Source organism: Scyliorhinus torazame, chromosome 11, assembly GCF_047496885.1.
Source record: "Scyliorhinus torazame isolate Kashiwa2021f chromosome 11, sScyTor2.1, whole genome shotgun sequence".
Taxonomy (NCBI): Eukaryota; Metazoa; Chordata; class Chondrichthyes; order Carcharhiniformes; family Scyliorhinidae; genus Scyliorhinus; species Scyliorhinus torazame.
Window position 1 is genome coordinate 173,795,052 of NC_092717.1, and position 24,636 is coordinate 173,819,687.

General features: G+C 49.6%; 1 protein-coding gene across 1 annotated transcript in view; it reads left to right on the forward strand.

Moving 5' to 3' along the window:
• The window catches only part of tmem67 (transmembrane protein 67), a 439,599-nt gene that overhangs the window by 278,627 nt on the left and 136,336 nt on the right, over positions 1 to 24,636 (forward strand). Inside the window, exons 12-14 of the mRNA XM_072468028.1 lie at positions 4,389 to 4,454; positions 8,572 to 8,728; positions 21,656 to 21,779. Coding sequence (XP_072324129.1) covers positions 4,389 to 4,454; positions 8,572 to 8,728; positions 21,656 to 21,779 — 347 coding nt within the window. The remainder of the gene's footprint in view (positions 1 to 4,388; positions 4,455 to 8,571; positions 8,729 to 21,655; positions 21,780 to 24,636) is intronic.

Consider the following 24,636-nt stretch of genomic DNA (forward strand, 5'->3'; position numbering starts at 1 on the left):
CGCACCACGCACGACTGCACCGCGCATGCGCGGTGGCACGGCGAGCGTGCTGACGTCACGACGTGCGGCAACTGTGGCTTCGCCCATTTATAGCGGCAATGCCCTGCAAAATCTCGACAATGTCTACGATGTGGAAGACTTGGCCACTATGCTGCCTTCTGTCGAGCAGCTCAGCCTGCCAACTCCCATCGCTTCAGCCAACCTCGCAGGAATGTTCGGGCAATTCAACCCACGGTCACCGAGTCCGATGCGGACCTCCCACACAGCAGTGACACCGAGGACCCGAAGGCGCCTTTTCGAGTCGGTGTTGTAACGAAAAACAGGCTGTCCCCGAAGCAAAGACACCAGCCGCTGTTGGTATACAGCATCGATCCAGACGATGAGTCGTGTGCCACCCTGACGGTCAACCGGTCCCAAATACGATTCCGCCTGAATACTGGTGCCTCCGCCAATCTCATGGCATGGTCTGCTTTCCAAAGCCTTCGTGCCATCCTTCCATCGGCCTGCCAGCTATTGGACTACAATGGCAACATCATTCCTGCTACCGGCTCGTGCCAACTTGAAGTGACGCACAAGTCACGGAAAGCCATCCTTCCTTTCGAGATTGTGGGTTCCTCAAAGGACTCCCTGCTTGGCACACAGGTGTGCAAGTTGTTGAACCTCGTTCAAAGAGTTCACTCTCTCTCTCCTGATGACACGCCTGCCTTCCAGGACGCTGACTTCAGGGCGCAACTCGACGTCTTCGAAGGCATGGGCACGCTCCCACATACTTACAAGATTCCACTCAAACAGAACGCCACGCCTGTGGTGCATGCACCTCGCAGAGTCCCAGCACCCCTCAAGGACCGCCTCAAGCAGCAGCTGCAGGACCTCCATGACCTAGGAGTGATCTCAAGAGTTACGGAACCAACCGACTGGGTCAGTTCCATGGTGTGCGTAAAAAAGCTTTCCGGCGAACTGAGAATTTGCATTGATCCCAAGGATCTGAATCGCAATATCATGACGTCCATGTGGCCTCCAATCTACCTGCCACGGATCAACGCCTTGTCCAAATTCGCCGCGAGACAGCGGCTGACCCTTTGCTATAGCATGTCATGCGCCACCTAACAGACGGGTGGCTCAAGGGCCAATGCCCGCAGTTCTACAACATCAGAAATGATCTGGCGGTAGTCGATGGTGTTCTCCTGAAACTGGACCGCATTGTTATCCCACACAGCATGCGCCAGGTCGTCTTGGAACAGCTACACGAGGGCCATCTTGGCGTGGAGAAGTGCTGCCGACGGGCCCGAGAGGCAGTGTACTGGCCCGGCATCAATGACGACATCGCCAACACAGTGCTCAACTGCCCCACTTGTCAGCGCTTCCAGCCGGCCCAACCACGTGAGACCCTACAGCCCCATGTGTTGGTCACGTCCCCTTGGTCCAAGGTCGGCATTGACCTGTTCCACGCACTGGGCAGGGACTATGTCCTGATTGTAGACTATTTTTCAAACTACCCGGAGGTGGTACGTTTACACGACATCACATCGTCTGCAATCAACCGTGCCTGTAAGGACATCTTTGCTCGACACGGCATCCCACTCACTGTGATGTCGGACAATGGCCCCTGCTTCGCAAGCCAGGAATGGTCCAACTTTGCCAGGAGGTACAACTTTGTGCATGTGACATCCAGTCCCGTGTACCCCCAATCCAACGGCAAAGCGGAGAAGGGCGTCCACATAGTCAAACGGCTCCTCTGCAAGGCTGCCGATGCTGGGTCCGATTTCTACCTCGCCCTGTTGGCCTATCGCTGGGCCCCACTGTCCACTGGCCTGTTGCCAGCCCAGCTGCTCATGGGTCGCACCCTGAGGACGACTGTGCCGTCCATTCATGACCCAGACCTCGACCACGTTCCAGTCCTTCAACGAATGCAACTGTCTCGTGCACAGCACAAGGCGGCTCATGACTCCCGTGCAGCTGATCTCCCTGCTCTGGCTCCAGATGACAACGTCCGCATCCATCTTCCGGATGGTGGCTGGTCTGCAACCGCACTGATTCTTCGGCAGGTGGCTCCCCGCTCGTTCCTGGTTCGTCTACCGGATGGCTCCATTTTGTGCCGCAATCGACGTGCCCTTCGTCTCGTTCCGCGCTCGCTACGTGATCCTCCACCATTGCCACGCCCTCCTGTTGACCCTGACCTGGACTATGCAGAGATTCCGGTCACTCTGCATCCTCCTCACTCTGTCGCAGTCCAGCCCGCTCCTCAGCCGGCGGCTCCCGACCCACCCTTGAGGCGGTCAACCAGAATTCGTCGCCCACCTCAGAGACTTAATTTCTGAACTTTGTGGACTTATGGACTTTCTGATTTGTTCTGTACTTCCGTTTAATCGTTCAAGTGGTTTGTATATAGTGTTCATCTCGTTATTCTTGTGACACACTGTTTTTTTTCTGCACCAGGCATCTTCCCATGTAAATAGCTTAGTTTGTACGTCCATAGTCCTGTAAATATTTTGCACACACATAGTCAGGAACATTCACTATACACTATTTATTGCCACGCAGGTACAATTTTTATAAAAGGGGGGATGTCATAATATACACCAGGATATCATGGTGCAGACACACACTGATGGACACACAGTGGGACCAATCAACATACACAACACCGCAGCCAATCACCAGTGAGAGCACACGCATTATAAAGACAGGGAGCATCAGAGTTCCCGCTGATTCGAGTTGCAGCTAGCTAGGCGGACAGAGCTCACAGCCTGCAACACAGACATTCACCATGTGCTGAGTGCATCGACTGGTTAGGACAAAGCAGAGGTCTTTAGTTAAAGCTAGTATCGTATTAACCCACAGTCTAAGTATGTTTAAACAGTTAATGATTCAATAAAATAGTGTTGCACTATTTCAAGTGTTGAGGACCTGTATGTGATCCAGAACACCCAACACATCATTCTGAGGAGTGCCAACACCTGGTGGGCTCCTGATTGAGCTTCGCCCTTGATGATACAGCTGGGATATGAGGGTGTCCAGAGGGACAGCTGGGATGGGCTCCCAGATGACCAGAGGCCTTCTGCACATTTAAAGGACACAGACAGCACTCAACTTTGTGAGCAGCCTGTAAGTAGCACCAAAGGGGTGCGTTTAAACAACATACTGCAGCAATGACGGCCTGTGCCAGGCCACCCCAATCCCGAGGGGGCACCCCAAATCCACAGACTTGGCACCAAGTTGTCATGATATCCATATTAACATATCATGGTGCAATCACACACACACACTGATGGACAGGTAGTTGGACCAACCAACACACACACAACATCGCAGCCAATCACCAGTGAGAGCACACGCACTATGAAAAAGGGAACACCACGTTCCCGCTCATTCTACCAGGAGATAGCTCAGAGCACAGAGCTCACAGCGTGCCACTCAGACATACACCACGTGCTGAATGCCTCACTAAGATAGTGCTAGGGCTGGGTCCACAGGTTAGCTGGTGAAGTACGAACCACAGCCAAGAGTTAATAGTTATTATTGTACAGAATAATAAAACAGAGTTGTACCATCTACAACCGTGTTGGTTCATTTGTGTATCGGAACACCCAACACGACACAAGTCACTACCCATTACTGCCCCTGGCCCGGGCAACCATCCTCCAGCAACCCCGACAGTATTCAACAGCTTTTCAGTGGTTTTTTTTGTCTCCCTCTCCCTTCTCCAGCCATGGCGCCCAGTCCATGTTTGTCAATACTTGTAGTAATTCACGCCCACGAGACCTCTGCCCCAGAGGAGCAGAGCATAGCAGAAGGGCAGAGAATACTGTATCCACCCCGCTAATTACATTTAAATGCCTGCAGATGCTGGTTTTGCATGTTGCCGCCGGCGGGACTAAACCTCATTATCGCACCAGCGTGGGACCGCAGCATGGCTCCTGAATCGGTGCCGGGCATGGACCTTGATTTTGACTGGATGCTCGATCGTGGTTCGGGTTTGCAGCTTCGCGACGCAGAGAATATTGCCCTGTTAGGAAGGAAATAAGTTTGTTTAGATTCTAGTCCAGCGAATTGCAGATGCTGATGTAGCAGCAACCGTGTTGTTATAAATAGTGCATGAATGTCTTGATGGAAATTCCTGATCGTGCACACAAAAGTCAGCACAATTGAAACCCCAGAATTAATAGGAACCAAGGGAGAAACTGGAGTGGTGGCGGTGGGGGGGAAATACATTTTTGGTGCAGTGATATTTTTCCACTGAAACAAAAAATATAGTTGCAGGGTATGTCACGTTACACTGGGCATTGTATATAACAAAGGAACGCGTGTATTGTGTGCGCATGTCTGCATGTGTGTGTGCCTTTGGTGATTTTCTTGGATTGTAATATTTTTTTTTATTGTTCTTGCAGTTGTGCCCAGATACTTTGACTAAGCTGAATGCTGCTTATATCTTTGGAATCACATACCAGCAACAAGTGAGTGTTATTAATTTGTAATTGATAACAAACCTCTATGCTACAGGAATATCAAAACTTGTTTAGTTCACACTTGTAAGTTTTCAAGAAACGAAACATAGAGAAAACAGAGAACTACAAGTCAGTTAGCCTGACATGAGTCATACAAATGCTGGCATCAATTGTGAAGGAAGTGGTACGACACTTAGAAACTCGTACAATTAAGCAGAGTCAGCATGGTTTTCTTAAAAGGGAAATTGGTTTGACAAATCTATTAGAGATTTTGACTATGTAAGTAACATGGTAGATAATGGGGAACCAACAGGTGTAATATTTCTGAATTTTCACAAGGTATTCAATAAGGTGCAACACCGAAGGTACAAGATAAGACAATGTGAAGTATTTAATTTTGTGGGAAAGTAGGCTGTGCAGACAGTTTATAGGGGCTGCAAAGGATATATGAATCGGTTAGGGGAGTGGCAGGTGGTGTATGATCTGGGGAAATGTGAGGTTATTTACTTTGGTAAGAAAAGTAGAAAAACAGAATATTTTTGAAATGGCGAAAAGCTATTAGGTGTCGGTGTCCAGAGGCATTTGGGAGTTCTTATACAAGAAACAGAAAGTTAAATGGGATACAGCAAGCAATCAGGAAGCCAAATGGTATGTTAGCCTTCTTGAAAAAGGATCAGAGTACAGGCATCAGGAAGTCTTGTTGCAATTGCGTAAAGCTTTGCTGAGACAACATTTGGAGTGATATGCATATCATAGAATCATAGAATCCTTACAGTGCAGAAGGAGGCCATTCGGCCCAACAAGTCGGCACTGACCATCCAAAAGAGCACCCTATCCAGGCCCACCTAACCTTTGAACACAAAAGAGCAATTTAGCATGGCCAATCTGTGGTATTATCATAAATGTAAGAACTACAAGGATTAATGAAATGTCTAGAATAGCCACTAGAGGGAGCTACAGTTACAAGTATATAAGACATTGATGCTACGCCTTGTGGGGAGAGAGTAGTGCAGGAATTAGCTAGAGACAGATAGTAGTAACGATAGTGTGAGTAAGAGCAGATCATAGTTTATAACAGTATAGAGATAGTTGTAGATGAGTGTAGTTTATATGTCAAAAATCAATTATGTATTCTTTAGGAGTATGTGTCGAATCTAAATTAGTCGTGTTAATAAATTTATAGCTTTGTTCAAGTTCAAACTATTTTGTGGTCTTTGTGAACACTATGCCAACCATCCTGAATTTAGCAACACAAAGAACACCACACAATCCATCTCACCTGCACACCTTTGGACTGGGGAAGGAAACCGGAGCACCCAGGGTAAACCCACACAGACATGGGGAGAAGGTGCAAACTCCACACAGACAGTGACCCAAGGCCAGAATCAAACCTGGGTCCCTGCCACCGTGCCATCGATTTTGATCTCTGTACAAAGGAGGAACAATAAAGATTCATTGAGTTGATTTCTGGGATGAGTGGGCTGTCCAATGAGGAGAGATTGAGCAGAATGGACCTACACTCTCTGAAGATTAGAAGAATAAAATGTTATCTTATTGAAATATGAGGATTTAACAGGAGATGCCAAGAAGTGGTTTCCCCGGTGAGAGAAACTAGAACTAAGAGGGCGCGATTCTCCAAAAAGGGAACAAAGTCCCCTTGCGAGCACGTTTAGCCACGTTTTTCCCGGCGCTTTGTATATTTAGGAGCTCCGAGGCTCCCGAAAAGATCCCCAACCCTCCCCCACCCCCCAGCCCGAATGCACTATGGAGGGTCCCCAGCCCCACCCCCAACCCCACCCCAACCCCACCCCCCACCCAGGCACCCCAGCCCAATCACACACATGCAGGAATACCAGCTTGGCAATACAAGGCTGGCACCACTAGGGTGCCAAGTTGGTACCAGCAGTGCCAGGACACCACCCTGCCCAAAGGGAATGCAGCCCCTGAGAGACCTCCAGGAGTGCCGTTCCATCTGATCCCTGTTTGTGGGGACCAGAACTGAACGGTACCCGCCTAAGGTCTCTGAGGCAAAGGGGATGAATCCCAAAGCCTCAGGTACCTCGGGAATCTGCACTCACTAGACTGGAATCTGCACATTCGACTGAGGCTAGCTGCCTCGCTCTAATATGCAGATTTGCCAAAAAGCGATCTCGCCCACAATGGGCAGGAATTACATCTCACTGTCACGCGAGCCGGGTAGATCCTGGGAACAGGGTCTCCTGGCTTTCATCGGCCAAGCTGCTTTTCTGGCGCAATGTGGCCATTACATAGCGTCCATAGTCTCAGGATAAGGGGATAGCCAATTCGGACTGAGATGTGAAGAAATTTCTTCACTCAAAGGATTGTGTGTCTTTGGAATTCTCAATCAAAAGAGTTGCGAATGCTCAGCTGTTGAGTTGATAGATTTCAGACCCCAGGGAAATCAAATGCATGGTGATTGGGGAGGACGGTGAAATTGAGTGAGGCTGATGATCAGCCCTAATTTTATTACTTTTCAGACTATGCTCAAGGGGCCATATGGCCTATTGCTGCTGCTATTTATCGTGATCTGGGACTGGATTCTGCCATCTGCCGCCGGCAGCTGAGTTCCCAATGCAGTGGAGAATCCAGCTCCGGTTCCCCGCTGACGGGAGCATCAAGGTTCGTGCCTCGCACCAGCAGGAAGATGCAACTATGTCAAATTGACCCATTTTTATCTTACTAATGAGCTGGGCACCAGATGCATCATGCCTCTGTGAGTCCCCAGCCCTCTGGGCCGAGATTCACACGGGTGTAGATTGGTACAAGTATTTCCCAGAGTGGCCCTGGAGCGGTGCACCTCACAGGTGGCCAAAGAGGTAGGTATTTGAGGTAGGTGCCCCCCTCCCCCGCAGTTTATTGGAGGCCACCCCTCCACCCCTCCAATGCAAATCATGCCAATTCCAACCCCCGGCACCCCCACCAGACCCTCTCAACCAGACCCCGCTGTAGTGATCTGTATATCTATTGGTATGTAAAGGGTTAACAACTGTATCGTAGTGTTAGACAACCACTAGATGGCAACGCACCTCCTCCTCGGCCTGTTGAGCAGCTGGCCCTCTATCCTGGGGGCAGCCATCTGCTCTGCTGCAGCTTCCTTCTCCTCCTCGTGCAGCTCCAGCTCATACAGCCGCAGGGCATCCCGCAGGGCTGCAGCGACAATCAGGAAGGCCACCATTGCTGCTTGAATTCCAATATTCATTGTCTGCAGAGATGAAAGGCCGACATGTTAACATGGTGCGTATCCCCATGCCCAACCAGTTGCAACAGGCTACATGGTGACCCTAGTTTGCACTGTGGGATCCACCCCACATCTGCCTCCCGGCGATCTGGCCCCGGGGGGTGCCCCTACGGTGGCCCGGCCCGCGATCGAGGCCCACCGATCCGCGGGCGGGCCTGTGTCGTGGGGGCACTCTTTCCCTTCCGCCTCCGCAACGGTCTCCACCATGGCGGAGGCGGAAGAGACTCTCCCCACTGCGCATGCGCGGGAAACTGTCAGAGGCCGCTGACGCTCCCGCGCATGCGCCGCCCCGAAATGTCATTCCCGCGCCAGCTGGCGGGGCAACAAAGGCCGTTTCCACCAGCTGGCGGGGCGGAAATCCCTCCGGCGTCGGCCTAGCCCCTCAATGTTGGGGCTCGGCCCCCAAAGATGCTCGACCCCTCCGCTGGGGGGTCGGAGAATGACGCCCCATCATCTTTAAAAGCACTTGTGTACCGCGCCGTCGGGAACTCGGCCCATTGGAGGCGGAGAATTGTGGGTGGGCCCACTAATTATAAAGCAAACGGTGTTCAAAGAACGCGCCGAGTGAAACACATTGACGCCGTTTTTGAAGTGACAGGGAATCCCGATTTGGCATCAAACCGGCGTCTGCTGCGACGTTTGCCTTCGGAAGCTATTCTCCGCCAGGCGCCATTCCTGATTTCGACATCGGCCAATGGAGAATCCCACATGTTATTTTTTAAATGTTCTATATATGTCCAGCTGATCACACATTATAAGTTAATATTCTATATAACATATTATATAACATAAGAGAATTATTTTGCATTTGAAAATATTTTCATTTATTGTATCCAGTTTTACTTGTTTATTTTCTTTCTTGGACAGTGTACACTTCCCGTTTCCATGCTTTTGTCTAAGTACCGTGACATTCAATTTTATGACCTGTATGTGCTTCACAAAGGGGAAAATGATGACGATCAACTGCATCCTGTTGCAGTTCGTAACGTAAACCTTCAATATAATGGAAAATTTGTAAATACAGGTAAAGATATTCCTATATAGCCATTACTTCTTAAATCACTCAGGTTTAATGTGCAAACACTTATGGCTTAGTTAATGGAGAAGTGTGAGGTTATGCACTTTGGAAGGAGGAATTTAGGCATAGACTATTTTCTAAATGGGGAAATGTTTAGGAAATCAGAAGTACAAAGGAACTTGGGAGTTCTTGTTCAGGATTCTCTTAAGGTTAATGTGCAAGTTCAGTCGGCAGTTAAAAAGGCAAATGCAATGTTAGCATTCATGTCAAGAGGGCTGGAATACAAGACCAGGGATGTACTTTTGAGGCACTATAAGGCTCTGGTCAGACCCCATTTGGAGTATTGTGAGCAGTTTGGGGCCCCGTATCTAAGGAAGGATGTGCTGGCCTTGGAAAGGGTCCAGAGGAGCTTCACAAGAATGATCCCTGGAATGAAGAACTTGTCGTACGAGGAACAGTTGAGGACTCTGGGTTTGTACTCATTGGAATTTAGAAGGATGAGGGAGGATCTTATTGAAACTTACCGGATACTGCAAAGTCTGGATAGAGTGGACATGGAGAGGATGTTTCCACTTGTAGGAAAAACTAGAACCAGAGGACACAATCTCAGACTAAAGGGACGATCCTTTAAAACAGAGATGAGGAGGAATGTTTTCAGCCAGAGGGTAGTGAATCTGTGGAACTCTTTGCCGCAGAAGCCTGTGGAGGCCAAATCACTGAGTGTCTTTAAGACAGAGATAGATAGGTTCTTGATTAATAAGGGGGTCAGGGGTTATGGGGAGAGAGCAGGAGAATGGCGATGAGAAAATATGGAGGCAGCATGGTTTTGTGAAGGGGAGGTCGTGTCTCACTAACTTGATAGAGTTTTTCGAAGAGGTCACAAAGATGATTGATGCAGGTAGGGCAGTGGATGTTGTCTATATGGACTTCAGTATGGCCTTTGACAAGGTCCCCCATGGTAGACTAGTACAAAAGGTGAAGTCACACGGGATCAGGGGTGAGCTGGCAAGGTGGATACAGAACTGGCTAGGTCATAGAAGGCAGAGAGTAGCAATGGAAGGGTGCTTTTCTAATTGGAGGGCTGTGACTAGTGGTGTTCTGCAGGGATCAGTGCTGGGACCTTTGCTGTTTGTAGTACATATAAATGATTTGGAGGAAAATGTAACTGGTCTGATTAGTAAGTTTGCAGACGACACAAAGGTTGGTGGAATTGCAGATAGCGATGAGGACTGTCAGAGGATACAGCAGGATTTAGATTGTTTGGAGACTTGGGCGGAGAGATGGCAGATGGAGTTTAATCCGGACAAATGTGAGGTAATGCATTTTGGAAGGTCTAATGCAGGTAGGGAATATACAGTGAAGGTAGAACCCTCAAGAGTATTGACAGTCAGAGAGATCTAGGTGTACAGGTCCACAGGTCACTGAAAGGGGCAACACAGGTGGAGAAGGTAGTCAAGAAGGCATACGGCATGCTTGCCTTCATTGGCAAGGGCATTGAGTATAAGAATTGGCAAGTCATGTTGCAGCTGCATAGAACCTTAGTTAGGCCACACTTGGAGTATAGTGTTCAATTCTGGTCGCCACACTACCAGAAGGATGTGGAAGCTTTAGAGAGGGTGCAGAAGAGATTTACTAGAATGTTACCTGGTATGGAGGGTATTAGCTATGAGGAGCGGTTGAATAAACTTAGTTTGTTCTCACTGGAACGACATAGGTTGAGGGGCGACCTGATAGAGGTCTACAAAATTATGAGGGGCATAGACAGAGTGGATAGTCAGAGGCTTTTCCCCAGGGTAGAGGGGTCAATTACTAGGGGGCATAGGTTTAAGGTGCGAGGGGCAAGGTTTAGAGGAGATTTATGAGGCGTTTTACACAGAGGGTAGTGGGTGCCTGGAACTCGCTGCTGGAGGAGGTGGTGGAAGCAGGGACGATAGTGACATTTATGGGGCATCTTGACAAATACATGAATAGGATGGGAATAGAGGGATACGGACCCAGGAAGTGTAGAAGATTATAGTTTAGTCGGGAAACATGGTCGGTACAGGCTTGGAGTGCCGAAGGGCCTGTTCCTGTGCTGTACCTTTCTTTGTTCTTTGCTCTTTGTTCTTGTGGTAGTATGTATTGGGGGTCATGTGGGACTGGAAGCCCTAATGTCATTGGCTGACAGACCCCGGGTCCTGGTTGGCCGTTGACCTCTAGCTCCGCCCTGAAGGCGGAGTATAAGAAGCCGGAGTCTTCCCCCACAGGCCAGTTTACTATCGAGCTGCGGGGGAACAGACACGCTTAATAAAGCCTCATCGACTTCACTCTATTCGTCTCACGGAGTCTTTGTGCGCTACAATTTATTAAGCATGCCTAAAAAGGACTATGGAGCTCAGGATCATTCCGGAATGCCTGAGGATCAGCCCCCACGCAGTGAATGCGGCAGCAGCCTTCAAGCACTGGCAGACTTGCTTCGAGGCCTACCTCAGAACGACCACCGGCCGGGTCACAGAAGACCAAAAACTGCAGGTCCTGCACTCGAGGGTGAGCACGGAGATTTTCTCCCTCATCGAAGACGCGGAGGATTTCCAGACGGCGTTCGCAGCACTGAAAAGTCTCTATGTCCGCCCAGTTAACCAAATCTACGCTCGCTACCAGCTCGCGACGAGACGGCAAGCTCCCGGAGAATCGATGGACGAATTCTACGCCGCGCTGCTGATTTTGGGATGAGCCTGCAGCTGCCCGTCGGTGAACGCAAACGAACACACGGACATGTTAATGCGCGATGCTTTTGTGGCAGGTATGCAATCCTCCCAAATCCGCCAAAGACTTCTAGAAAAAGAGTCGCTAGGACTCTCAGAGGCACGGGCCCTAGCAGCATCCCTAGACGTGGCCGTGCGTAATACCCGCGCCTACGGCCCCGACCGCGCGGCAGCCCATTGGGCCCCGTACGTACCCGTCGCGGCAAACCCCCTACCCCCCCCCCCCCCGGACACCCCACAGGCTTGCGCGGTCCAAACGCCGAGTCGCACCGGGGGCGCCCGCTGTTATTTCTGCGACCAGGCGAAACACCCCCGACAGCGCTGCCCGGCCCGCGCAGCTATCTGCAAAAGCTGCGGGAAAAAGGGCCATTATGCGGTTGTGTGCCGGTCCCGCGAGGTCGCCGCTGTCCCGGGAGAACAGGGAGCCCTGCATGCCGTTTACGCGCCCCAACCCCCCCAGCACGCCATGTACGACCCGCAGGCGCAGCCGCTCTGGGTCCCGACCACCGCGGTCCCGGGAGAACAGGGAGCCCTGCACGCCGCTTACGCTCCCCAACCCCCCTCCCCGCAGCCCATGTATGACCCGCCGCCGGCGCTACCGCTTTGGGTCCCGGCCAACACTCTCCACGGAGAGGAGGGAGTTTTGCGCGTCCCTAACGCCCCCCTAACCCCCACCCCGCGCCCCACGCCTGACCCGCCGGCGCCACCTACTTGGGCCCCGACCACCGCTGTCCCCGGTGAGGGAGCTCCGCGCGGTCCTAGCGCTCGCGGTCCTAGCGCTCGCGGTCCTAGCGCTCCCCAGCCCCCCCAGCGCACCATGTGCGACCCACAGACGCCGCCATTTTGGGTCCCGGCCACCACGAGGGGAGGAGGGGCGCCGCCATCTTGGACCGCCCCAGACCTGTACGACACGTGGGGGCGGCCATTTTGTCCACCCCGCCGCCATCTTGTGACCCCCCCAGCCACGTGCGATGTATGGGGGCGGCCATTTTGTCCATCCCCGACGCCATCTTGGACGGCAACAACGGACCCCACTCCACTACTACTACCACGTCTCGCTTCAATTACGCTCGATCAAGCTCGGCCCCGGACACTCCAGACGACGACGACAACGGTGCTAATAAACGGCCACGAGACGCCATGCCTAGTCGACTCCGGGAGTACGGAGAGCTTTATACACCCCGACACGGTAAGACGCTGTTCGTTGACCACCTATCCCAGCGCACAAAAGATTTCCCTAGCTGCAGGATCCCACTCCGTACAGATCCAGGGATTCTGCATAGTTACCCTAACGGTGCAGGGGAGGGAGTTCAAAAACTACAAACTAAACGTCCTTCCCCAACTCTGTGCCCCCACCTTGCTGGGATTAGATTTCCAATGCAATCTACAGAGCCTTACGTTACAAATTCGGCGGCCCAATACCCCCACTCACTATCTGCGGCCCCGCAACCCTCAAGGTGCAACCCCCGTCCTTGTTTGCGAACCTCACCCCGGATTGCAAACCCGTCGCCACTAGGAGCAGACGGTACAGCGCCCAGGACCGGACCTTCATTCGGTCCGAAGTCCAGCGGCTACTAAAGGAGGGCATAATCCAGGCCAGCAATAGTCCCTGGAGAGCGCAGGTGGTAGTAGTGAAGACAGGGGAGAAACAAAGGATGGTCATTGACTATAGCCAGACCATCAACAGGTACACACAACTAGACGCGTACCCTCTCCCCCGCATATCCGACATGGCCAACCGGATTGCCCAATATAAAGTCTTCTCCACCGTGGACCTCAAGTCCGCCTACCATCAGCTCCCCATCCGCCCAAGTGACCGCAAGTACACAGCCTTCGAGGCAGACGGGCGATTATACCATTTCCGACGGGTCCCTTTTGGCGTCACAAACGGGGTCTCGGTCTTCCAATGGGAGATGGACCGAATGGTTGATCAACATGGGTTGCGGGCCACGTTCCCGTATCTCGACAATGTAACCATCTGCGGCCACGATCAGCAGGACCACGACGCCAACCTCCAAAAATTCCTCCAGACCGCCAAAGCCTTGAACCTCACGTACAACGAGGACAAGTGCGTTTTTAGCACCAATCGGCTAGCCATTCTGGGCTATGTAGTGCGCAATGGGATAATAGGCCCCGACCCCGATCGTATGCGCGCACTCATGGAATTTCCCCTCCCGCACTGCCCAAAAGCCCTGAAACGCTGCCTGGGGTTCTTTTCATACTACGCCCAGTGGGTCCCCCAGTACGCAGACAAGGCCCGCCCCCTAATACAGACGACGACCTTCCCTCTGTCGACAGAGGCTTGCCAGGCCTTCAGCCGCATCAAAGCGGATATCGCAAAGGCCACGATGCGCACCATCGACGAGTCCCTCCCCTTCCAGGTCGAGAGCGACGCCGCTGACGTAGCTCTAGCGGCCACCCTTAACCAAGCGGGCAGACCCGTGGCCTTTTTTTCCCGGACCCTCCACGCCTCAGAAATCCGCCACTCTTCAGTAGAAAAGGAAGCCCAAGCCATAGTGGAAGCTGTGCGACATTGGAGGCATTACCTGGCCGGCAGGAGATTCACTCTCCTCACTGACCAACGCTCGGTAGCCTTCATGTTCGATAATGCACAGCGGGGCAAAATCAAAAACGATAAGATCTTAAGGTGGAGGATCGAGCTCTCCACCTTCAACTATGAGATTTTGTATCATCCCGGAAAGCTGAATGAGCCGTCCGATGCCCTATCCCGCGGCACATGTGCCAACGCACAAATTAACCGCCTCCAAACCCTCCACGAGGACCTCTGCCACCCGGGGGTCACTCGGTTTTACCACTTCATCAAGTCCCGCAATCTCCCATACTCTTTAGAGGAGGTCCGTACAGTCACAAGGGACTGCCACATCTGCGCGGAATGCAAGCCGCATTTTATCAGGCCGGATGGAGCGCACCTGATTAAGGCTTCCCGCCCCTTTGAACGCCTCAGTCTCGATTTCAAAGGGCCCCTCCCCTCCACCGACCGCAACGCATATTTTCTTAATGTGGTGGACGAATACTCCCGCTTCCCTTTTGCCATTCCCTGTTCCGACATGACCGCGGCCACAGTCGTTAAAGCCCTGAACAGCATCTTCACGCTGTTCGGTTACCCCGCATACGTCCACAGCGACAGGGGGTCCTCTTTCATGAGTGACGAGCTGCGCCAGCTCCTGCTCAGCAAGGGCATAGCCTCAAGCAGGACGACCAGCTACAACCCCCAGGGGAACGGGCAAGTAGAGAGAGAGAACGGCACGGTCTGGAAGGCCGTCCTACTGGTCCCTACGGTCCAGGGACCTCCCAGTTTCACGGTGGCAGGAGGTCCTCCCGGACGCTCTCCACTCCATCCGGTCGTTATTATGTACGAGCACTAATCAAACGCCTCATGAGCGTCTCCTTGTTTTCCCTAGGAGGTCCTCCTCTGGAACGTCGCTGCCGACCTGGCTGGCGGCCCCAGGATCCATCCTGCTCCGAAAGCATGTGCGGGCACATAAGGCGGACCCGTTGGTCGAAAGGGTTCACCTCCTCCACGCAAACCCCCAGTACGCCTACGTGGAGTACCCCGACGGCCGACAGGACACGGTCTCCCTGCGGGATCTGGCGCCCGCCGGCAACACGCACCAACCCAACCCCCCCTTCCTGCCACCGCCGCATCCCGCGACCGCCCCCTTCCCAGGAGGATCGGTTCCCTGAAGCTGAAACCGTAAGGCTCCTGGAGGCGACAACACCGGTACAAGCACCACCACCACCGGGGCCGAGGCGATCAACACGGACGACCAGACCACCCGACCGACTCGTGGCGTTGATCTAAAACTAAATATGGACTTTTCACAAGAACATTTTGCTTTTCTTCCTATACCCTCTGTAAATAGTTGCAACAGGACAAAATTGTACCATACTGTATTGCCATGTGAATGTTTTTTTTCCTCCCAGGACCAGCCCTGTAAACCCTTACCACCATACGAAGCATCACCCCGCCGGGTTCATTTTTGACAAGGGGTGAATGTGGTAGTATGTATTGGGGGTCATGTGGGACTGGAAGCCCTAATGTCATTGGCTGACAGATCCCGGGTCCTGGTTGGCCGTTGACCTCTAGCTCCGCCCTGAAGGCGGAGTATAAGAAGCCGGAGTCTTCCCCCGCAGGCCAGTTTACTATCGAGCTGCGGGGGAACAGACACGCTTAATAAAGCCTCATCGACTTCACTCTATTCGTCTCACGGAGTCTTTGTGCGCTACAGTTCTATGATTGAATGGCGGAGCAGACTCGATGGGCCGAGTGGCCTAATTCTGCTCCTATGTCTTATGGTCTTAATACAAAAACAAATAGAATATTAGGGCAACTTTCTACTGTGACAGGCATAAACATAATTGGTTCTCACTTGATTTTTTGAGGAACAATTCTCTCCAATAATTGTTATTTTTAATTGTGCAACTGACTAAAGTAGACATAAAATGTTGTTTTCACAACTGATGTTTAAATAATTAAGATTACTTAGCCGTATTTTATATTCTTAAAAGCTTTTAATTAATTTAGTTAAGTGCAGGAGGAGGCTGTTTCAGTCCTTTCAGCCTATTTTGTCATTCTATTGGATAATGGTTGATCTGTTTTATTTCATTGAAACTGCTTCAAAACGAAAGCTAAAAAATGTGTATGTTTTGATGGTTTTGAAGTAATAAACTGTTCACATTTATTCTATGAATTATTTTATCATACTTAGGTTTGCTAGTTTCACATGGGAGGATTTAAACTAGTTTGGCAGTGGGTGGGAACCACAGCAAAGGTAAATTAACTGAAGGGGAACCAGAGAATGTTGGGGGCGATTCTCCGAGCCCCGGGCCTGGAGGTGCTATAGATTCTCCGAGGTGCGGAGAATCGGCGCCATTTGCGCCGGCACGTTTGACGCGGCCGAGCGGCCGCGCAGATACGACAGAGTCCCGCTGGCGCCGTTCACCCCTGGTCGCTGCCGGTGGGAACTCTACGCGTAGGGCCTGGGGTGGCCTGTGGGGCGGGGAAAAGCGATCCTTCACCGGGAGGGGCCTCCGATGGGGTCTGGCCCACGATCAGGGCCCACTGATCGGTGGGCCAACCTCTCTCCCCCCGGCCTACTTTCCAGCGCGGCCGGTCCCTGAACACCGACGCCATGTTGAGTCAGGGCCGGCATGCAGAAGAAGTCCCCTGCGCATGCGCAGGTTGGCGCGCCGCCCATTTGGCGCTGGGGAGGGAGGCTGGAGCGGCGTGAACCTCTCCAGCGCCGTGCTGGCCCCCTGTGGGGGTCAGAATCGGTCGTCCCCTTGCCCGTTTCGCGCTATCGTGAAACGCAACGGCGTTCACGATGGCGCAAACACTTGGGCTCCATTTGGAAGAATCTCCCCCGTTATGTCCTCTGTGATGGCCGTGGTAATGATCTATACAGAACATCTAGTTCTTTGACTAGTAAGATAATTTCTGAACAGATGAACACGTGGAAAGATAACTAACGAACAGTAACTAATAATTGATTTCAGTGAATTTTCCTGGAGCTACTTCTAGTGCGACTGTCCTCTAGTATGACTTACTATCAACTGCCGAATCCCTCATCACATGGTGGATCTCTATCACCACCTGCTGGTCGGAGGTCATACTGATAACTATGTACATTGACAGATAACTATATACATTGATGTGCACATGCATATCACCACAGAGTGTAGGGCTAGTAAGTCTCAGAGGGAGAGCAGGTAGGGTGTGGTTGCTGATCAAAGAGAGTCTGGTGGACTGAAGTGCATTTGTTTCAATGCGAGACGTGTAACAGGTAAGGCAGATGAACTTAGAGCTTGGATTAGTACTTGGAACTATGATGTTGTTGCCATTGCAGAGACTTGGTTAAGGGAAGGACAGGATTGGCAGCTTAACGCTCCAGGATACAGATGTTTCAGGCGGGAGATGTAAAAGGGGTGGGGGAGTTGCGCTATTGGTTAAGGAGAATATCACAGCTATACTGCGGGAGGACAAGTCAGAGGACTCATACAGTGAGGCAATATGGGTAGAGCTCAGGAATAGGAAGGATGTAGTCAGAATATTGGAGGTTCACTATAGGCCTCCAAACAGCCAGCGGGATATAGAGGAACAGATATACAGGCAGATTTTGGCAAGGTGCAAAAGGAACAGAGCTGTCGTGGTGAGTGATTTTAACTTTTTCTATATTGGCTGGGACTCACTTAGTGCTAGGGGTGTGGATGGGTCAGAGTTTGCAAGGAGCATCCAGGAGAGCTTCTTGAAACAGTGTGCAGATAGTCCAACTAGGGAAGGGGCTGTACTGGACCTAGTATTGGGGAATGAGCCCGGCCAGGTGGTCGACATTTCAGTCGAGAAGCGGTTCGGGAACAGTGACCACAATTCAGTAAGCTTTATGGTCCTGATGGATAAAGATAAGTGTCGTCCTCAGGTGAAAATGATAAATTGGAGGAAGGCTAATTACAGCAATATTAGGCAGGAACTGAAGAATGTAGATGTGGGCAGATGTCTGAGGGCAAATCAACATCTGACATGTGGGAGGCTTTCAAGTGTAAGTTGATAGGAATTCAGGAGGGCACGTCTGTTCTCTACAAATTGACTATTCCAATGGTTGATTTACACCATCCTCCATAAACCTTTGCTGCCCATTTTTTTTAATGCACGTCAAATCCTATTTGCTCAATATCTTTGTGCTCAATGATCTACAATAACTCCCAGTTAAGAAATGCAATTATTTTAAATTCTTATTGTTTTGAAATCCCTCAGTGATAGCCTGGTGGGACCTATGGGGTGGGAATGATTATCTTCCCCGTGGTCCTTGTGGTGTCCCCACAAGAGGCAGGGGATCTCTATTAACATTTGTATAAAAGGTCGGCCACAAAGACACCGTCCAGACCAAGCACCCAGTAGGGATCTAACGGGCAGTGTATATATTGTGTTATAAATAAACCGATGTTTCTTTATCTTACTTGGTGTGGCCTCTCCGTGTCCTTATTAAACATTCCATGGCCTCTTCTCCCCCAACTCTCTAACATCCAGCTCCATAATCCTTTGAGATAGCTATGCAGCATCAATTTTAGTCTCTTGAACATCCCAATTTCCATCATTTACTTCATCATTGGCAGCCATTCAGTATCTGTGACCTTAAGATCTGGAATGCTCTCCCTAGACTCTGGGTTTTTCTTCCTCTTTTTTATTCCTTAAGATACTCCTTGAACCCTATCTTTTGACCAAACTCTTGATCATCTGCCCTAATATCTATCCTAACAAGCAATGCTCTGTACTAGGAGCAGAACCTTTCAAAATCTACCGCAACACGTTCAGTCACAGAACAATACTATTTTAAACGAAACACAGACTGTTTTTAGAATGCAAGTGTTATATTATCCAGGTTAGTGCCCTTTGAATTCCATTTATGTTGTATAGATTTTTGAGGGACTACACTTCTATTGTGAGTTGACTCATGGAAGCCAGTTTAAATAATACAAAATCAGTTTCAAAATGTGTAAAATGAATCCCTGATTTCCACAGTGCCATTGTGAGGAGGACGTTATGCAAATTTTGCCCTTCCCATAGTAAAGAACAAAAACACAAGATGGAATTCCACCAGATTCAAGCCACAAATCTCCCAGTGGATGGTTATGGAAAAAAGGTACAAAAGCCCAGAATCTGCAGGTCTCCAGCTATTGCACTCAGTCACTATTGTACTGTACAAGAAGAATCCAATAAGCATAAATAAAGAAAAAGTATTGCTGCAAAAATATGTTTTGTCAAAGCTTTTCATCTTGCACTCATCAGGATATTCCTAGAGTCATAGAATTTACAATGCAGAAGGAGGCCATTCAGCCCATTGAGTCTGCACTGGCTCTTGGAAAGAGCACCCTACTTAAGCCCCACGCCTCCATCCTATCCCCTCTTTCCCTGAAACCCCACTTAACAATTTCTGGACACTAAGGGCAATTTAGAATGGCCAATCCACTTAACCTGCACATCTTTGGACTGTGGGAGGAAACCGGGGCACCCGGAGGAAACTCACGCACACACGGGGAGAACGTGCAGACTCCACACAGACAGTGACCCAAACCGGGAATCGAACCTGGCACCCTGGAGCTGTGAAGCAACTGTGCTAACCACTATGCTACCGTGCTGCCCATTGCTACGATTCGCAATAATACTAATGTTGGCGAAACAACAATTTTATGCTATATCAGAAGAGAGTGCTGATCAATTAGCAAGTGGTACAAGCATTGCTTTGGAGAATAATTCACGATGGCAATGCCTCTACCAATCAGTGTCCACTTGCCAACCAATCGGCATTCTCTTCTCATACAGTGTAAAGTTATTCGGTGGCATTCTCTGTCCCGTTGCACCCGTTTTCTGTTGCAGTGCGCCCTCGCCGGCAGCGGGATCTTCCGTCCTGGCAGCCGACCAATGGGGTTTCCCATTGTGGGCACCCCCACGCTGTCGGGAAATCTCCAGCCGTAAGCATGCTACTGGCAAAGCGGACAATCCCGCCAACAGAGAATCCGGTCCATTGTGTCCTCTGACGTCGGTATTCACGCAAGTTCTTTATTATCAGGCGATTAAAAGAAAAAGTAGTTTGAGAAACCAAGTTTAGAAGAATACAAGGACATAAAACAGAGGAACAGGAATAGGCAATTTAACCCCTCAAGCCTGCTCCGCCATTTAATAAGATCATGGCTGCTTTTGTGCTTGAATCTACTTTGCTACCTGTTCCCCATAATTCCTGACTCCTTGTAAATCAAAAATCAATTTAAGTCTTGAATATATTCAATGGACCAGCCTCCACTGTTCTCTGGGATAGAGATTTCTGAAGTTTAAAAACCCTCTGTTTGAGGAAATTCTTTCTCATCTCCATCTTAAAGGGAGACCCCGTATTTTGAAATGGTGTTCCATGGGGGGAAACATCCTCTCAATAACTGCCCTGTCAAGCCCCCTCAGAGTCTTCCAGAGTCTTTCAATAAGATCACCTCTCATTGTTCTAAACTTCAATGAGTATGGATCCAACCTGGTCAACATTTCCTCATAAGACAACCCCCTCATCCCAGGCATCAATTTACGAACCTTTTCTGAACTGCCTCTATTAATACAGACATGGTGATTTAATACCGAGTAAAATAATGAACAATGTTTTATTTACACAAATGATATGTACACTATCGGGTAGATAATACCAGACTTCTTTTCTGATTGCTGCCTTACTGGCCGACCTTTTATCCATTGGTTAATTGAGATACCCAGTCGATAGCGGGCGAGCTCGTGCTCCACAAGGAGCATGGGGAAGATAAGCATATCCACGCCATCGGTCCCGTGCGGGATATTACACCTCCAATGCAAGCATATCCCTCCTTAAGTAAGAAGATCAAAAGTGTATGTAGCACACTAGGCGTAATCTCGCACAACTGCCCTGTACAATTGTCGCAAAATTCTCTAATTTTATACTCCATCTCCTTGCAATAAACACCAATATTTAATTTGCCTCCTAATTACTTGCTGTACCTGCATGCTAATATTTATCCATCTTGCCTGCCACATCCTCAAAGAACTCTAATGAACTTGTCAAATGCGATTTCCCTTTCAGTAAACCTTATTGGCTCTGATTGTTTGTTTTATGATTTTTCTAAATATCCTCCTTGTACTTACTGAATGGATTCCAGCAATTCTCTAATGACCAATTTTGAGCTAACTTGCCTATAGTTTCCTGCTCTCTGACTCGCTCCTTTCAATGAGGTTTTGCATTTGGAGTTTTTCAATCCGTTGGGACCTTTCCAGAATCTTGGGAATTTTGGAATATTACAACTAGTATCTACTATTTGTGCAGCCATTTGTTTTAAGACCCGAGGATGCAGGCTATCAGGTCAAAGGGCCTTGTCAGTCTTTTAAATAATTTATCATATTGTATAATTTTATATATAATATTGAAAATGAAGGTAGAAGTTTGTAGCTAGGCTTTACAGCTTTAGCATTCCTGGTTCCTGCTGGGAATTCTTTGGGAAATTGCATAGGTTTTAATTTTCTGACCATTAATTTTACTAGCCAGAATGTGATAGGCTAGGGTGTACAATTTCCTGATGTTTTTCCAATGTATATCAGGAATGCTGAAGGCCCTTTGTGTCTAATTCAGACTTTTTCAAGCACTAATTCATTGCTTTTAAATCACAGATGATGCGGAAAATAATTGGTATTTAACTAGACGTATTTTCTTGGTGGATACTTTAGCTGGCCGTGAAGATAACCTGAATAGACAGCCAAAAGTGATCAGAGTTGCTAATGACATAAAAATCAGGTGAGAAAGAGTACTTCAATACTAATTTTTTACTGATGTTAATTTCTTTCAGTTAAAATTCCTGCTAGTCCTTTGCTTCTCGAGTACTTCTGGGAGCTTTTTTGTACCTCCCACCATGAAATCAGTCACAAAGGCTTCGATTTTCATACTTGAAGTGGGTAGGGGAGTCGGGAAAATTACCGACTTGGCCAGACCCCTCTTGGGTAAAATTGCCCACAAAGTTGGGACCTTCATTGCTGAGTCTAGATGTGAGCTGGAGCCAGCCAACCTGGTAAGAAATGCAGACACAGCCACAGAGTCTGCTGAGTGTGGAGGTGGACTTTTTAAAAGGCCCACCACAGCGACATTGGACTTTGTCCCAGTGAAAATAAGAACACAAAGGCCCTCCAGTCCACCTCACTGTCATCTTTCAAATACTCCCTATGCCCCACCCATGTCACCTCATGTCCTTCTACCCACTCCCTCAGGCCCTGCAGACCCCATACCAACCACTGCCCTTCCACCCACCTCCTATGGCCTTTTCATGTCCCCTATGCTAAGCTCTGTGATTCCCCCTACCCTGATGTCCTCACATGCTCCTTATGCCAACTACTACCCTTCCACCCACCCCATATGTGCCCTCATACCCTCTGTACCAGGGCAGGGTACAGAGGGTATGTGGGCCAGGGCATTGTCAGGACTCCTCATCGCTCATTTTGATGTTCCCTTCCTTTCAGTTTTTGATTTGAGAGAATGAAGGAGCCAGTTGAGCTGGTGATTCTTTTGATTGTTATTGAGCGGCAGCAGTGAAATCGATGTGCCGCTGCATGCGGCGAGGAATAGCACCCTGCAGAGGCGGCGGAGGGAGGGACTGTTGATCTTCCAGGAGCAGGGCCACAGATGGCAGTGCCTCAGAGGAGTCACTACAGGCCATGGGTATGCCATCATAGAACTTACAAACTCCTGATGTCAGAGGTCCAGTGCTGGAGAAGACTGCATCTGTCCTGGAGGATGGTGGACCTCCTTTTCCAGGTGATGCAAGAGTTGGCACGACATGGACTGGAAGGTGACCCATTGCCGGTGGCTCTGAAAATCACTGTCGCTCTGAACTTCTAAGCCAGTGGCTCATTTCAGGCTGAACGGCTGACTTGTGCATTATTTCCCAGTTAGCCACACACAAGTGCATAAAGGAGGTCACAGATGTGCTATTTGCGCGGGGCTGGTTTAGCACAATGGGCTAAATAGCTGGCATGTAAAGCAGACCAAGGCCAACAGCGCGGGTTCAATTCCCGTACCAGCCTCCCCGAACAGGCGGCGGAATGTGGCGACTGGGGGCTTTTCACAGTAACTTCATTGAAGCCTACTTGTGACAATAAGCGATTTTCATTTAATTTCACATGTACATCAACTTCAGCCGAACCATAAGACATAGAAACAGAATTAGGCCACTCGACCCATCGAGTCTGCACCACCATTCAATCATGGCTGATATTGTTCTCATCCCCATTCTCCTACCTTTTCCCCAAAACCCCTGATCCCCTTATTTATCAAGAACCTATCTATCTCCGTCTTAAAGACACTCAGTGATTTGGCCTCCACAGCCTTCAGTGGCAAAGAATTCCACAGATTCACCACCCGCTGGCTGATTAAATTCCTTCTCAACTCTGTTTTAAAGGATCGTCCCTTTAGTCTGAGATTGTGTCCTCTGGTTATAGTTTTTCCTTCAAGTGGAAACAACCTCTCCACATCCACACTATCCAGTCCTCGCAGTATCCTGTAAGTTTCAATAAGATCCACCCTCATCCTTCTAAACTCCAAGAGTACAGACCCAGAGACCTCAACCATTCCTCATATGACAAGCTCTTCATTCCAGGGCTCAATCATGTGAAGCTCCTCTGGACCCTTTCCAAGGCCAGCTCATCCTTCCTTAGATATGGAGCCCAAAACTGCTCACAATACTCCAAATGGGGTCTGACCAGAGCCTTATACAGCCTCAGAGGTACATCCCTGGTCTTGTATTCTAGCCCTCTTGACATGAATGCTAACATTGCATTTACCTTCCTAACTGCCGACTGAACCTGCAAGTTAACCTTAAGAGAATCGTGAACAAGGACTCCCAAGTCCCGTTGTGCTTCTGAGTTCCTCAGCATTTCCCCATTAAGAAAATAGTCTATGCCTCCATTCCTCCTTCCAAAGTGCATAACCTCACACTTTTCCACATTGTATTTCATCTGCCACTTCATTGCCCACTCTCCTAGCCTGTCCAAGTCCTTCTGCCATCCTCCTGCTTCCTCAATACTACCTGTCCCTTTCCAGATATTTGTATCATCAGCAAACGTAGCAACAGTGCCTTCAGTTCCTTCTTCCAGATCATTAATGTATATTATGAAATGTTGTGGTCCCAGCACAGCCCCCTGAGGCACACCATTAGGCACCAGCTGCCAGTCTGAAAAAGACCCCCTTTTCCCCATTCTCTGCCTTCTGCCAGTCAGCCAATCCTTTATCCATGCCAGGATCTTAAGCTGAACACCATGGGCTCTTAACTTATTTAACAGTCTCCTATGCGGCACCTTGTCAAAGGTCTTCTGGAAATCTAAATAAATCACATCCACTGGTTCTCCGTTGTTTAACTTCCTTGTTACCTCCTCAAAGAAATGCACTTCCATTGTCAGCTCCATTATTTGGAGGGCATTTTTGCACACCGGTTCGCCATCATCGAGAAATGCGACGCAGGCACAAATTCTCATGCAGGCACAAAATCTCGTCGGTGAGGTCGCATGATGACATGATGAGGTTCCCGCCCAGAAAGCATGGGAACCTTATTTAAATACATTTTAATAAACTTGCATCACTTTAAAGGTGGCGCCCGATCCCTGTG